The sequence below is a fragment of the Coturnix japonica genome, unplaced genomic scaffold (assembly GCF_054131305.1).
Source record: "Coturnix japonica strain WE unplaced genomic scaffold, WE-NBRP24 Scf085, whole genome shotgun sequence".
Classification (NCBI taxonomy): Eukaryota; Metazoa; Chordata; class Aves; order Galliformes; family Phasianidae; genus Coturnix; species Coturnix japonica.
The window spans coordinates 155,424-171,314 of NW_028188988.1; the positions used below are offsets into that span (position 1 = coordinate 155,424).

The following is a 15,891-nucleotide window of genomic DNA, read 5'->3' on the forward strand; positions in this document are numbered from 1 at the left end:
AGCCCCATAGATTGGAGCCCCAGCCCCATAGATTGGAGCCCCAGCCCCATAGATTGAGCCTCAATCCCATAGATTAGAGCCCAAACCCCAAAGATGAGAACCCCAGCCCCACAAATTGGAACCCCAACCCCACAAATTGGAACCCCAACCCCATCCCTTTTATCTCCCATTCCCATCCCTTTTTAACCCCATCCCCATTCATTTTCACCCCATCCCGATCCCTTTAACCTCCATTCCCATCCATTTTAACCCTATCCCATCCCTTTTCACCCCATTTCCATCCATTTTCCCCCCATCCCATCCCTTCTCATCCCATTCCCATCCATCTTCCCCCATCCCAATCCCTTTCACCCCCATCCCCATCTATTTTCCCCCCATCCCAAACCCTTTTACCTCCATTCTCATCCCTTTAACCCCATTCCCATCCATTATCACCCCATCCCAAACCCTTTTACCTCCATTCCCATCCCTTTTAATCCCATCAAATCCCTTCTCATCCCATTCCCATCCCTTTTAACCCCATTCCCATCCATTTTCCCCCCATCCCAACCCCTTTTAACCCCATCCCATCCCTTCTCATCCCATTCCCATCCATTATCACCCCATCCCAATCCCTTTCACCTCCATTCCCATCCATTTTAACCCTATCCCATCCCTTTTCACCCCATTTCCATCCCTTTTTAACCCCATTCCCATCCCTTGTCACCCCATTCCCATCCATTTTCCCCCCATCCCAACCCCTTTTACCTCCATTCCCATCCCTTTTTAACCCCATCCCAATCCATTTTCATCCCATTCCCATCCATTTTCCCCCCATCCCAACCCCTTTTAACCCCATCCCCATCCATCTTCCCCCATCCCAATCCCTTTCACCCCCATCCCCATCTATTTTCACCCCATCCCAATCCCTTTTACCTCCATTCTCATCCCTTTTTAACCCCATCCCATCCCTTTTCACCCCATCCCATCCCATTTCATCCCATTCCCATCCATTTTCACCCCATCCTGATCCCTTTAACCTCCATTCCCACCCCTTTTAACCCCATCCCATCCCTTCTCACCCCATTCTCCTCCATTATCACCCCATCCCATCCCATTTCACCCCATCCCCATCCATTATCACCCCATCCCAAACCCTTTAACCTCCATTCCCATCCCTTTTAACCCCATCAAGTCCCTTCTCATCCCATTCCCATCCATCTTCCCCCATCCCAATCCCTTTCACCTCCATTCCCATCCCTTTTAACCCCATCCCATCCCTTCTCACCCCATTCCCATCCCTTTTCACTCCATCCCATCCCATTTCACCCCATTCCCATCCATCTTCCCCCATCCCAATCCCTTTAACCTCCATTCCCATCCCTTTTTTACCCCATCCCATCCCTTTTAACCCCATCCCATCCCTTCAGACCCCCATCCCCATCACTCACCTCCATCTCTTCCTCATACATCTCCTCCTCATCCTCCATATGATCCCCTCGACCCCGACCTCGGTTCCCCCTTCCCATTCCTCGTCCACCCCTCATACATCCACGGCCACGACCCCGGAACCCACGGCCACGACCACGACCACCTATGGAAGAAATAGGGGCAAATTTTGGTCCAATTTAGCTCAAAAATGGTTAAAATTTGGGCTTTGGGACTCAATGTGAGGTTTGGGGATGGAAACTGAGCTTCAGTTGTTGATGGATTGTGGTAGATTTCAACCCAAAGTGATGGAAACTAGGGCATGGGACCCAGCTTTGGGTTAAGTATTGATGGATTATGGCAGATTTTGGAAGGAATAGGGGCAGATTTTGGTCAATTTTAGCCCAAAAATGGTTAAAATTGGGACTTTGGGGCTCAATGTGAGGTTTGGGGATGGAAGCTGAGTTTCAGTTGTTGATGGATTTTGGTAGATTTCAACCCAAAGCGATGAGAAATGAGACAGAGGGACTCAGGTTTGGGTTAAGAATTGATGGATTATGGCAGATTTTGGAAGGAATAGGGGCAAATTTTGGTCAATTTTAGCTCAAAAATGGTTAAAATTGGGGCTTTGGGGCTCAATGTGAGGTTTGGGGATGGAAGCTGAGTTTCAGTTGTTGATGGATTTTGGTAGATTTCAACCCAAAGTGATGAGAAATGGGACTCAGGTTTGGGTTAGTTGGTGGTATTGATGGATTATGGCAGATTTTGGAAGGAATAGGGGCAGATTTTGGTCAATTTTAGCCCAAAAATGGTTAAAATTGGGGCTTTGGGGCTCAATGTGAGGTTTGGGGATGGAAATTGAACTTCAGTTGTTGATGGATTGTGGTAGATTTCAACCCAAAGTGATGGAAACTAGGGCATGGGACCCAGCTTTGGGTTAAGTATTGATGGATTATGGCAGATTTTGGAAGGAATAGGGGCAGATTTTGGTCAATTTTAGCCCAAAAATGGTTAAAATTGGGGCTTTGGGGCTCAATGTGAGGTTTGGGGATGGAAGCTGAGTTTCAGTTATTGATGGATTATGGTAGATTTCAACCCAAAGTGATGAGAAATGGGACTCAGCTTTGGGTTAATTGGTGGTATTGATGGATTATGGCAGATTTTGGAAGGAATAGGGGCAAATTTTGGTCAATTTTAGCCCAAAAATGGTTAAAATTGGGGCTTTCGGGCTCAATGTGAGGTTTGGGGATGGAGTTAAGTGTCTTTTCCCAGTCCAAATGGACCAAAAAAGGGGAGATTTCAACCCAAAAAGCTCTGTTACCTCGACCTCGATGCGATCCCTCCTTCGCCCTTCGATACTGGTTCAGCTCTTTGGTAAAGTCATCGTAGTCGTCCTTCGGCCCATCCTCATCATCCTCACCCTCATAGCGGCCGTAATCTTCGGCCTCGTAGTCTTCATAGGATCCGTAGCCTTTGGGTTCCATCTTGGAATATGGCTTCTTCTGCATGGGGGCGTTGTGGGAGGAGGAATAGGGCTGGTGGGGCTGTGGGGGGAGAGAAGGAATGGGATCAGGGCTGGGGTCCTATAGGGAATGGGGGTCAGGTGAGAGTAGGGTTGGGATCACGTTGGGAACAGGGATGGGATCCCATTGGGAATGAAGGTGGGATCCCATTGGGAATGGTGGTGGGATCCCATTGGGAATGGTGGTAGGATCCTATTAGGAATGGTGATGGGATCCCATTGGGAATGGTAATGGGATCCCATTGGGAACGGTGATGGGATCCCATTGGGAACGGTGGTGGGATCCCATTGGGAACGGTGATGGGATCCCATTGGGAATGGTGATGGGATCCTATTAGGAACGGTAATGGGATCCCATTGGGAATGGTGATGGGATCCTATTAGGAACGGTGATGGGATCCCAATGGGAACGGTAATGGGATCCCAATGGGAATGGTGATGGGATCCCATTGGGAATGGTGATGGGATCCCACTGGGAACGGTAATGGGATCCCATTGGGAATGGTGATGGGACCCTATTAGGAACGGTGATGGGATCCCATTGGGAATGGTGATGGGATCCCATTGGGAACGGTGATGGGATCCCATTGGGAATGGTGATGGGATCCCATTGGGAACAGTGATGGGATCCCATTGGGAATGGTGATGGGATCCCATTAGGAACGGTAATGGGATCCTATTGGGTACGGTGATGGGATCCCATTGGGAACGGTGATGGGATCCCATTGGGAACGGTGATGGGATCCCAATGGGAACGGTGATGGGATCCCAATGGGAACGGTGATGGGATCCTATTAGGAACGGTAATGGGATCCCATTGGGAACGGTGATGGGATCCCATTGGGAATGGTGATGGGATCCCATTGGGTACGGTGATGGGATCCCATTGGGAACGGTGATGGGATCCCATTGGGAACGGTGATGGGATCCCATTGGGAACGGTGATGGGATCCCATTGGGAATGGTGATGGGATCCCATTGGGTACGGTGATGGGATCCCATTGGGAACGGTGATGGGATCCCATTGGGAATGAAGGTGGGATCCCATTGGGAACGGTAATGGGATCCCATTGGGAATGGTGATGGGATCCCATTGGGAATGGTGATGGGATCCCATTGGGAATGAAGGTGGGATCCCATTGGGAACGGTGATGGGATCCCATTGGGAACGGTGATGGGATCCCATTGGGAACGGTGATGGGATCCCAATGGGAATGGTGATGGGATCCTATTAGGAACGGTAATGGGATCCCAATGGGAATGGTGATGGGATCCCATTGGGAATGGTGATGGGATCCCAATGGGAATGGTGATGGGATCCCATTGGGAATGGTGATGGGATCCCATTGGGAATGGTGGTGGGATCCTATTAGGAATGAAGGTGGGATCCCATTGGGAATGGTGATGGGATCCTATTATGAACGGTAATGGGATCCCATTGGGAATGGTGATGGGATCCCATTGGGAATGGTGATGGGATCCCATTGGGAACGGTGATGGGATCCCATTGGGAATGGTGATGGGATCCTATTAGGAACGGTGATGGGATCCCATTGGGAATGGTGATGGGATCCTATTAGGAACGGTGATGGGATCCCATTGGGAATGGTGATGGGATCCTATTAGGAAAGGTAATGGGATCCCATTGGGAACGGTGGTGGGACCCTTTTAATGTCAAATCCCATAATATCCCCATTTTTGGGGTCTATACACCGTACTCACAGGGACGTAGGGGGGGCTGTAGTCCCGGTACCGACGATGCCCCCCCTTCTCTCCAGGGCTGAAATCAGAATCATCGCTGTCATCGGAGAAGTCATCACTGGAGGATGCGTGTCGCTGTAAGGGAACCACGTATCAACCCAAATTGTGGGATTTTTTGGGGTATTTTAATAAGAAACCTTTCATTTTTAGGACCTCTTGACATCAAGTCTTCGTTGAAGGGAAAATATCCCATTCGGTTCAATCATATTTTGCTTGAGGAATTACATAATTACTCATATAGGGCATTAAAGAGGATATATGGACCCATATAGGGCATTATTGAGGCCATATGGACCCATATAGGGCACTTTTAAAGACATATGGACCCACTTAGGACATTTCTGAAGTTCTATGGTCCATATAGGGCACTTTTAAAGACATATGGAGCCATATGTGGCATTACTGAGGCCATATGGACCCATATAGGGCACTTTTGAAGACATATGGACCCATTTAGGGCATTTCTGAAGATCTATGGTCCATAAAAGGCATTATTGATGCCATATGGACCCATTTAGGGCATTATTGAGGCCATATGGACCCATATAGGGCATTATCGATGCCATATGGACCCATATATGGCATTATGGATGCCATATGGACCCATTTAGGGCCGTTCCGATGCCCCGCTCACCTTATGCTTGGATTTCCTCTTCTTTTTGGCTCTCCTTTTCTCCTTTTCTCTCTCTTTTCTCCTCTTTCTCTTGCCGCGTCGATGCGATCTCTCCCCATCCGAGTCGCTCCCATGTCTTTCCCCCTTTTCCCTTCGACTCCGGGTGGGTCGAGGTTCCGGGGTCTCTTCGGCACCGTCATCTTCCAGCTCCCCCTCCTCTAATTCCCCATCCTCCCTATAGGGTAATATGGGATGGAAAGGTTCAATATAGGGCCGTGCTTTAAGAAATGATGGTTAAACTTGACCTGAATCTCAAGTTTTGGCCCTAAAATTGGACCCAACTGGGACCCTAAAGCTGACCCTATAAATCCATATGGGATGGAAGGGTTCAATATAGGGCCGAGCTTTAAGAAATGATGGTTAAACTTGACCTGAATCTCAAGTTTTGGCCCTAAAATTGGACCCATCTGGGACCCTAAAGTTGGAGCTTGGCTTTAATATCCGACCCTATAAATCCATATGGGATGGAAGGGTTCAATATAGGGCCGTGCTTTAAGAAATGATGGTTAAACTTGACCTGAATCTCAAGTTTTGGCCCTAAAATTGGACCCAACTGGGACCCTAAAGCTGACCCTATAAATCCATATGGGATGGAAGGGTTCAATATAGGGCCGTGCTTTATGAAATGATGGTTAAACTTGACCTGAATCTCAAGTTTTGGCCCTAAAATTGGACCCAACCGGGACCCTAAAGCTGGAGCTTGGCGTTAATATCTGACCCTATAAATCCATATGGGATGGAAGGGTTCAATATAGGGCCGTGCTCGAAGAAATGATGGTTAAATTTGACCTGAATCTCAAGTTTTGGCCCTAAAATTGGACCCAACCGGGACCCTAAAGCTGGAGCTTGGCTTTAATATCTGACCCTATAAATCCATATGGGATGGAAGGGTTCAATATAGGGCCGTCCTTTAAGAAATGATGGTTAAACTTGACCTGAATCTCAAGTTTTGGCCCTAAAATTGGACCCAACCGGGACCCTAAAGCTGGAGCTTGGCGTTAATATCTGACCCTATAAATCCATATGGGATGGAAGGGTTCAATATAGGGCCGTGCTCAAAGAAATGATGGTTAAATTTGACCTGAATCTCAAGTTTTGGCCCTAAAATTGGACCCATCTGGGACCCTAAAGCTGGAGCCTGGCTTTAATATCTGACCCTATAAATCCATATGGGATGGAAGGGTTCAATATAGGGCCGAGCTTTAAGAAATGATGGTTAAACTTGACCTGAATCTCAAGTTTTGGCCCTAAAATTGGACCGAACTGGGACCCTAAAGCTGACCCTATAAATCCATATGGGATGGAAGGGTTCAATATAGGGCCATGCTCGAAGAAATGATGGTTAAACTTGACCTGAATCTCAAGTTTTGGCCCTAAAATCGGACCCATCTGGGACCCTAAAGCTGGAGCTTGGCTTTAATATCTGACCCTATAAATCCATATGGGATGGAAGGGTTCAATATAGGGCCGTGCTTTGAGAAATGATGGTTAAACTTGACCTGAATCTCAAGTTTTGGCCCTAAAATTGGACCTCAAACACAACCCTGGCCCTAAACCCAACCCCAAACCTGACCCCTCTATGTGGGGCATAGCACTGGGTCCTATAGGGGCCTCTATATGGGGCAAAGCAATGGGTCCTATAGGGGCCTCTATATGGGGCGTAGTGATGGATCCTATAGGGGCTTCTAAATGGGTCCTATAGGGGCCTCTATATGGGGCATAGCAATGGGTCCTATAGGGGCTTCTATATGGGTCCTATAGGGGCCTCTATATGGGGCATAGCAATGGGTCCTATAGGGGCTTCTATATGGGTCCTATAGGAGCCTCTATATGGGGCGTAGTGATAGATCCTATAGGGGCCTCTATATGGGGCGTAGTGATAGATCCTATAGGGGCCTCTATATGGGGCATAGTGATGGATCCTATAGGGGCTTCTATATGGGTCCTATAGGGGCCTCTATATGGGGCATAGTGATGGATCCTATAGGGGCTTCTATATGGGTCCTATAGGGGCCTCTATATGGAGCGTAGTGATGGATCCTATAGGGGCCTCTATATGGGGTGTAGTGATGGATCCTATAGGGGCTTCTATATGGGTCCTATAGGGGCCTCTATATGGGGCGTAGTGATGGATCCTATAGGGGCCTCTATATGGGTCCTATAGGGGCCTCTATATGGGGCATAGCAATGGGTCCTATAGGGGCCTCTATATGGGGCGTAGTGATGGATCCTATAGGGGCCTCTATATGGGGCGTAGTGATGGATCCTATAGGGGCTTCTATATGGGTCCTACAGGGGCTTCTATATGGGTCCTATAGGGGCTTCTATATGGGTCCTATAGGGGCCTCTATATGGGGCATAGCAATGGGTCCTATAGGGGCCTCTATATGGGTCCTATAGGGGCCTCTATATGGGGCACAGCAATGGGTCCTATAGGGGCCTCTATATGGGTCCTACAGGGGCCTCTATATGGGGCATAGCAATGGGTCCTATAGGGGCCTCTATATGGGGCGTAGTGATGGATCCTATAGGGGCTTCTATATGGGTCCTATAGGGGCCTCTATATGGGGCCTCTATATGGGTCCTATAGGGGCCTCTATATGGGTCCTATAGGGGCCTCTATATGGGGCATAGCAATGGGTCCTATAGGGGCCTCTATATGGGGCGTAGTGATGGATCCTATAGGGGCTTCTATATGGGTCCTATAGGGGCCTCAATATGGGTCCTATAGGATCTCCTGCACCTATAGCCACCTTACAGGACACATATAGGGTTCGTATATAGACCCACTTTCCCTATATACACCCTATACAACATATATAGGATTTCTATACGACCCTATTTTACCTATATAGATATATGACCCTATATTATCTATACCCCCTTATAAGACATCTATAGGGTTTCTATAGGGTTCTATACCCTATACAACATATATAGGACTCCTATATGACCCTATATTATCTATACCCCCCTTATAAGACACATATAGGGTTCCTATATAGATCCACTTCCCCTATATACACCCTATACAGCATATATGGGGTCACTATAGGACCCTATATTATCTATATCCCCCTTATAAGACACGTATAGGGTTTCTATAGGGTTCTATACCCTATACAACACATATAGGGTTCCTATATGACCCTATATTATCTATACCCCCCTTATAGGGCACATATAGGGTTTCTATAGGGTTCTCCTTTCCCTATATATACCCTATACAACACATATAGGGTTCCTATATGACCCTATATTATCTATACCCCCCTTATAAGACACATATAGGGTTCCTATATAGATCCACTTCCCCTATATAAGACATCTATAGGGTTTCTATAGGGTTCTATACCCTACACAACACATATAGGGTTCCTATATGACCCTATATTATCTATTCCCCCTTATAAGACACATATAGGGTCCCTATATAGATCCACTTCCCCTATATAAGACATGTATGGGGTTTCTATAGGGTTCTATACCCTATACAACACATATAGGGTTCCTATATGACCCTATATTATCTATACCCCCTTATAAGACACATATAGGGTTTCTATAGGGTTCTATACCCTATACAACACATATAGGGTTCCTATATGACCCTATATTATCTATGCTCCCCTTATAGGGCACATATAGGGTTTCTATAGGGTTCTATACCCTATACAACATATATAGGGTTCCTATATGACCCTATATTATCTATGTCCCCCTTATAAGACACATATAGGGTTTCTATAGGGTTCTCCTTTCCCTATATATACCCTATACAACACATATAGGGTTCCTATATGACCCCATATTATCTATACCCCCCTTATAGGGCACATATAGGGTTTCTATAGGGTTCTATATCCTTTACAACACATATAGGGTTCCTATATGACCCTATATTATCTATACCCCCCTTATAGGGCACATATAGGGTTTCTATAGGGTTCTATGCCCTATACAACATATATAGGGTTCCTATATGACCCTATATTATCTATAACCCACCTATAAGACACATATAGGGTTCCTATATAGATCCACTTCCCCTATATACACTCTATACAACATATATGGGGTCACTATAGGACCCTATATTATCTATATCCCCCTTATAAGACATCTATAGGGTTTCTATAGGGTTCTATATCCTATACAACATATATAGGGTTCCTATAGGACCCTATATTATCTATATCCCCCTTATAAGACACATATAGGGTTTCTATAGGGTTCTATACCCTATACAACATATATAGGGTTCCTATATGACCATATATTATCTATACCCCCCTTATAGCACACATATAGGGTTCCTATAGGGTTCTCCTTTACTTATACTCCAATTTTGGGGCAAATTCCTCAATTTTGGGGCTAATTTTCCATTTTTAGGGGCAAATTCCCCAAACTTGGGGCAAATTCCTCAATTTTGGGGCAAATTCCTCAATTTTGGGGCTAATTTTCCACTTTTAGGGGCAAATTCCTCAATTTTAGGGCAAATTCCCAAATTTTGGGGCAAATACTCAATTTTTTTGGGCAAATCCTCCACTTTTTGGGGCAAATTTCACATTTTTGGGGCAAATTCTCCATTTTTGGGGGCAACTTCCTCCATTTTTGGGGCAAATTCCTCAATTTTGGGGCAAATTCCCCAATTTTGGGGCAAATTCCTCAATTTTGGGGCTAATTTTCCACTTTTAGGGGCAAATTCCTCCATTTTTGGGGCAAATTCTCCACTTTTAGGGGCAAATTCCCCAATTTTGGGGTAAATTCTCCACTATTTGGGACAAATTCCTCAATTTTGGGGCAAATTCCCCAATTTTTGGGGCAAATTCTCCACTATTTGTGGTAAATTCCCCAATTTTTGGGCAAATTATCCAATTTTGGGGCAAATTCTTCATTTTTGGGGCTAATTTTCCACTTTTAGGGGCAAATTCCCCAATTTTGGGGCAACTTCCCCAATTTTGAGGCAAATTCCTCCATTTTTGGGGCAAATTCCTCAATTTTGGGGCAAATTCTCCATTTTTTGAGGCAAATTCCTCCATTTTGGGGGCAAATTCCTCAATTTTGGGGCAAATTCTCCATTTTTGGGGCAAATTCTCCACTTTTAGGAGCAAATTTTCCACTTTTAGGGGCAAATTCCTCCATTTTTGGGGCAAATTCCTCAATTTTTGGGGTAAATCCTCCACTTTTTGGGGCTAATTTCCCAATTTTGGGGTAAATTCTCCACTTTTAGGAGCAAATTCCTCATTTTTTGGGGCAAATTCCTCAATTTTGGGGCAAATTCTTCATTATTGGGGTAAATTCCTCAATTTTGGGGCAAATTCCCCAATTTTGGGGCAAATTCCTCAATTTTGGGGCAAATTCTCCACTTTTAGGGGCAAATTCCTCCATTTTTGGGGCAAATTCCTCAATTTTTGGGGCAAATTCTCCATTTTGGGGGCAAATTCCTCAATTTTGGGGTAAATCCTCCACTTTTTAGGGCAAATTCCTCAATTTTTGGGGCAAATTCCCCAAATTTGGGGCAAATTCTCCACTATTTGGGGCAAATTCCTCAATTTTGGGGCAAATTCTCCATTTTTTGGGTGAATTCCTCCATTTTTGGGGCAAATTCCTCCATTTTTGGGGCAAATTCCTCCATTTTTGGGGGCAAATTCCTCAATTTGGGGGCAAATTCTCAAATTTTGGAGCAAATTCTTGAGTTTTGGGGCAAATTCTCCACTTTTTGGGGCTAATTCTCCATTTTTTGGGTCTAATTCCCCAATTTTGGGGCTAATTCTCCACTTTTAGGGGCAAAATCCTCAATTTTGGGGCTAATTTTCCACTTTTTGGGGCAAATTCTCCATTTTTGGGGCAAATTCTCAAATTTTGGAGCAAATTCTTGAGTTTTGGGGCAAATTCTCCACTTTTTGGGGCTAATTCTCCATTTTTTGGGTCTAATTCCCCAATTTTGGGGCTAATTCTCCACTTTTAGGGGCAAAATCCTCAATTTTGGGGCTAATTTTCCACTTTTTGGGGCAAATTCTCCGTATTTGGGGGCAAATTCCTCAATTTTGGGGCAAATTCTCCATTTCTGGGGGTAAATCCTCCACTTTTGGGGGCAAATTCCTCAATTTTTGGGCAAATTCTTTATTTTTGGGGTAAATTCTCCAATTTTGGGGCAACTTCCTCAATTTCCAGGCAAATTTTCCACTTTAAGGGGCAAATTCCTCCATTTTTGGGGCAAATTCCTCAATTTTGGGGCAAATTCCCCAATCTTGGGGCAAATTCCCCAATTTTGGGGCAAATTCTCCATTTTGGGGCAACTTCCTCAATTTTGGGGCAAATTCCTCCATTTTTGGGGCTAATTCTCCATTTTTTGGGTCTAATTCCCCAATTTTGGGGCAAAATCCCCAATTTTGGGGCAAATTCCTCCATTTTTTGGGGCAAATTCTCCATTTTGGGGGCAAGTTCTCCGTCTTTTGGGGTAAATTCTCCACTTTTTGGGGCAAATTCCTCAATTTTTGGAGTAAATTCTCCATTTTTTGGGGCAACTTCCTCAATTTTCAGGCAAATTCCCCAATTTTGGGGCAAATTCTCCAATTTGGAGGTAATTTCTCCACTTTTAGGAGCAAATTCTTCAATTTTTGGGGCAAAATCTCCATTTTTGGGGCAAATTCTCAAATTTTGGAGCAAATTCTTGAGTTTTGGGGCTAATTATCCATTTTTTGGGTCTAATTCCCCAATTTTGGGGCTAATTTTCCACTTTTGGGGGCAAATTCTCCATTTTTGGGGCAAATTCTCCATTTTTGGGGTAAATTCTCCACTTTTAGGGGCAAATTCCTCCATTTTTGGGGCAAATTCACCAATTTTGAGGCAAATTCCCCAATTTTTGGGGCAAATTCTCCATTTTTGGGGCAAATTCTCCACTTTTTGGGCAAATTCCACAATTTTGAGGCAAATTCTCCATTTTTGGGGGCAAATTCTTCAATTTTGGGGCATTTTGGCTGAAATTTGGGCATTTTTTAGGGGCAGCTTTTGGGGTAAAAACACCCTAAAAAGGAAAAAAAAAACATTAAAAAAAAGAAATAAAATAAATGGGTAAAATTAACACAATTTTGGGTCATGGGGAAAATGTGGAGGGGCTGAAAATGGAGCTTTTTTGGGGGGATTTTGGGTCTTTTTGGTTGTTTTTGGGCACTTTGGGTCATTTTGTCACTTTTTTGGGCCATTTTTGTCACTTTTTTGGCCATTTTTGTCACTTTTTTGACCATTTTTGTCACTTTTTTGGGCCATTTTTGTCACATTTTGGCCATTTTTTGTCACTTTTTTTGGCCATTTATGTCACTTTTTCGGGCCATTTTGTCACTTTTTTGGTACTTTTTATCACTTTTGGCCATTTTCTCACTTTTTTGACCATTTTTTGTCACTTTTTTGGGCCATTTTGTCACTTTTTTGGTACTTTTCATCACTTTGACCATTTTCTCACTTTTTTCTGCACTTTTACTCACATTTTTTGACCATTTTTTTGTCACTTTTTTAGGCCATTTTATCACTTTTTGGGGCCATTTTGTCACTTTTTTGACCATTTTTGTCACTTTTTTGTCCATTTTTGTCACTTTTTTGACCATTTTTGTCACTTTTTTTGGGTCTTTTTTGTCACTTTTTTTGGGCCTTTTTCTCACCTTTTTCACATTTCTTTCACTTTTTCCAGACTTTTTCAACCCATTTTTGGGGCACTTTGGGCACTTTTGGACACTTTGGGATTTTTTTTGTCCTTTTTTCCCCCTTTTTCTCACTTTTTTGGGGATATTTTGGGACATTTTTGGACATTTTGGTCATTTTTTCTCCCTTTCCCAAATTCCCCCTTTTTTGACTCTTTTTTCCCCCCTTTCCCCTCTTTTTTGGGGTCATTTTATCACATTTTTTGCCTTTCTGTCATTTTTTGACCATTTTTGGTCATTTTTTGGTCATTTTTTGTCCTTTTTTGGCCATTTTTCCCCCTTTTTTTGGTCATTTTTTCTCTCCTTTTTTAGTCAATTTTTGTCCATTTTCTGTCCCATTTTCGGTCACTTTTTTCCCTTTTCTGCTCATTTTGTCCTTTTTTTGTTCATTTTTATCCCTTTTTTGTCCCTTTTTTGGTCCCTTTTTGTCCATTTTGCTCATTTTTGTCTCTTTTTTGGTCATTTTTGGTCATTTTTTGTCCCTTTTTTGGTCATTTCCTGTCCCATTTTTGGTCATTTTCTGCCCATTTTTTGTCCATTTTTGGTCATTTTGTCCCTTTTTTGTCCATTTCTGTCCCTTTTTTGTCCATTTTTTCCCACTTTTTCAGCCATTTCCATCATTTTTACTTATTTTCCTCATTTTTCCCCTTTTCACCCCAATTTTAACCCCACTTTTTAGCCTTTTTTAAGGGGAAAAAGGTCAATTTTAGGGTCCATTTTGGGGTCATAAAGGGGGAAAAAAGGTCAATTTTAGGGTCCATTTTGGGGCATAAAGGGGAAAAATATCAATTTTAGGGTCCATTTTGGGGCATAAAAGGGAAAAATATCAATTTTAGGGTCCATTTTGGGGTATAAAGGGGGAAAAAAGGTCAATTTGAGGGTCCATTTTGGGTCATAAAAGGGGGAAAAAGGGTCAACTTCTTTTTTTTTGGGGGGGGGGGCAGTGTGGGGGGGTGTCAATGCTTCACACATTGTGACCTTAATTAACCATTAACTCATTAATAAATAACACTATTAATTACCCCTTATCCCCCCCCCCACCCCACCCTCACCTAAAGCTTTGACCCCCCTATTCCCCCATTAAACTTTATGGACCCCCCCCTTAACCTTTATGGACCTCCCCCTTAACCTTTAAGACCCCCCCCCCATTAACCTTTATGGACCCCCCCCCATTACCTTTAAGACCCCCCCCCCCCCTTAACCTTTAAGACCCCCCCCCCCCCTTAACCTTTATGGACCCTCCCCTTAACCTTTAAGACCCCCCCCCATTAACCTTTATGGACCCCCCCCCTCCTTAACCTTTATGGACCCCCCCCCCCCTTCCTTTACCTTTATGGACCCCCCCCTTAACCTTTAAGACCCCCCCCCATTAAACTTTATGGACCCCCCCCTCCTTAACCTTTATGGACCCCCCCCCCTTTCCTTAACCATTAAGACCCCCCCCATCTTCCTCACCTCAACCCCCCCCCCCAACCCCCTTTACCTCAACCTCTGCCCCCCCCCACCTCAATATCTTCACCCCCCCCCCCATACCTATACTATTAGCCCCCCCCCACCTTAACCTTAACCCCCCCCCCCCCCCACTTTACCTTTGCCCCCCCACCTTAACCATTAAGACCCCCCCCCTCACCTCTACCCCCCCCCCCCCACATTAACCTTTAGGCCCCCCCCCCCACCTTAACCTATAGGATCCCCCGCCCCCCCCACCTCAACCTTTAGACCCCCCCCCCACCTCAAGCTATAGGACTCCCCCTAACCTCAACCTCATCCCCCCCCCATTTTAACCCCCACCCAAACACCATTTTAACCCCCCCACCTCAACTATAGGACCCCCCCCATCTCCAACCTCAACCTTTAGGGCCCCCCACCTTTACCTCAACCTTTAGGGCCCCCCCCCCCCCACCTCAACCTTTACCCCCCCCCTTCACATTAACCTTTAGGACCCCCCCCCCCTTCAACCTTTAGGCCTCTCCTCACCCCCCCCCCCATTTCAACCCCCCCCCAAACCCCATTTTACCCCCCCCCATAACCCTCCCCCCCCCCCCACCCTCAACCTTTAGGCCTCACCTCAACCTTTAGCCCCCCCCCCTTCACATTAACCTATAGGACCCCCCACCCCCCCATCACCTTAACCTTAAGGACCCCCCCTCCACCTCAACCTTTAGCCCCCCCCCCCTTTATATTAACCTATAGGACCCCCCCACCTCAACCTTTAAGACCCCCCCCCTCACATTAACCTTTAGGGACCCCCCCATCTCAACCTATAGGGCCCCCCCTCAACCTTTCAACCCCTCAACCCCCCCTAAACCCCCTTTTACCCCCCCATAAACCCCCAACCCACCCCATAACCCCCCCCCATCCTAAAAGCCCCCCCCCCACCTCAGCCTTTAGGACCCCCCCTTCAGGTTAACCTTAAGCCCCCCCCCCCCCCCTTCACATTAGCCTATAGGACCCCCCCTTCACATTAACCTTTAGCCCCCCCCCACCTCAACCTATAGCCCCCCCCCCCTTCACATTAACCTATAGGACCCCCCCCTTTACCTCAACCTTAACTCCCCCCCCCACCTCAACCTTTAGGCCTCACCTCAAGCTTTACCCCCCCCTCTTCACATTAACCTTTAGCCCCCCCCCCAATTTAACATTAACCTATAAGCCCCCCCCCAACCTCAACCTATAGGACCCCCCCCTCCCTTCACATTAACCTTATGGCCCCCCCCCCCCCCATATTAACCTATAGGACCCCCCCCCCCTTCACATTAACCCTTAGGGACCCCCCCCACCTCAACCTATAGGACCCCCCCCCACATCACCTTAACCTTAAGGCCCCC

The 15,891-nt window shown here is 45.6% G+C and overlaps 1 protein-coding gene across 1 annotated transcript in view; it reads right to left on the reverse strand.

Annotated features, from left to right (window-relative positions):
* Positions 1–15,891, reverse strand: part of LOC146751483 (zinc finger CCCH domain-containing protein 4-like) — a 33,299-nt gene that overhangs the window by 15,804 nt on the left and 1,604 nt on the right. Inside the window, 4 exon segments of the mRNA XM_085534543.1 lie at positions 1,431–1,573; positions 2,729–2,951; positions 4,652–4,765; positions 5,325–5,538. Coding sequence (XP_085390669.1) covers positions 1,431–1,573; positions 2,729–2,951; positions 4,652–4,765; positions 5,325–5,538 — 694 coding nt within the window.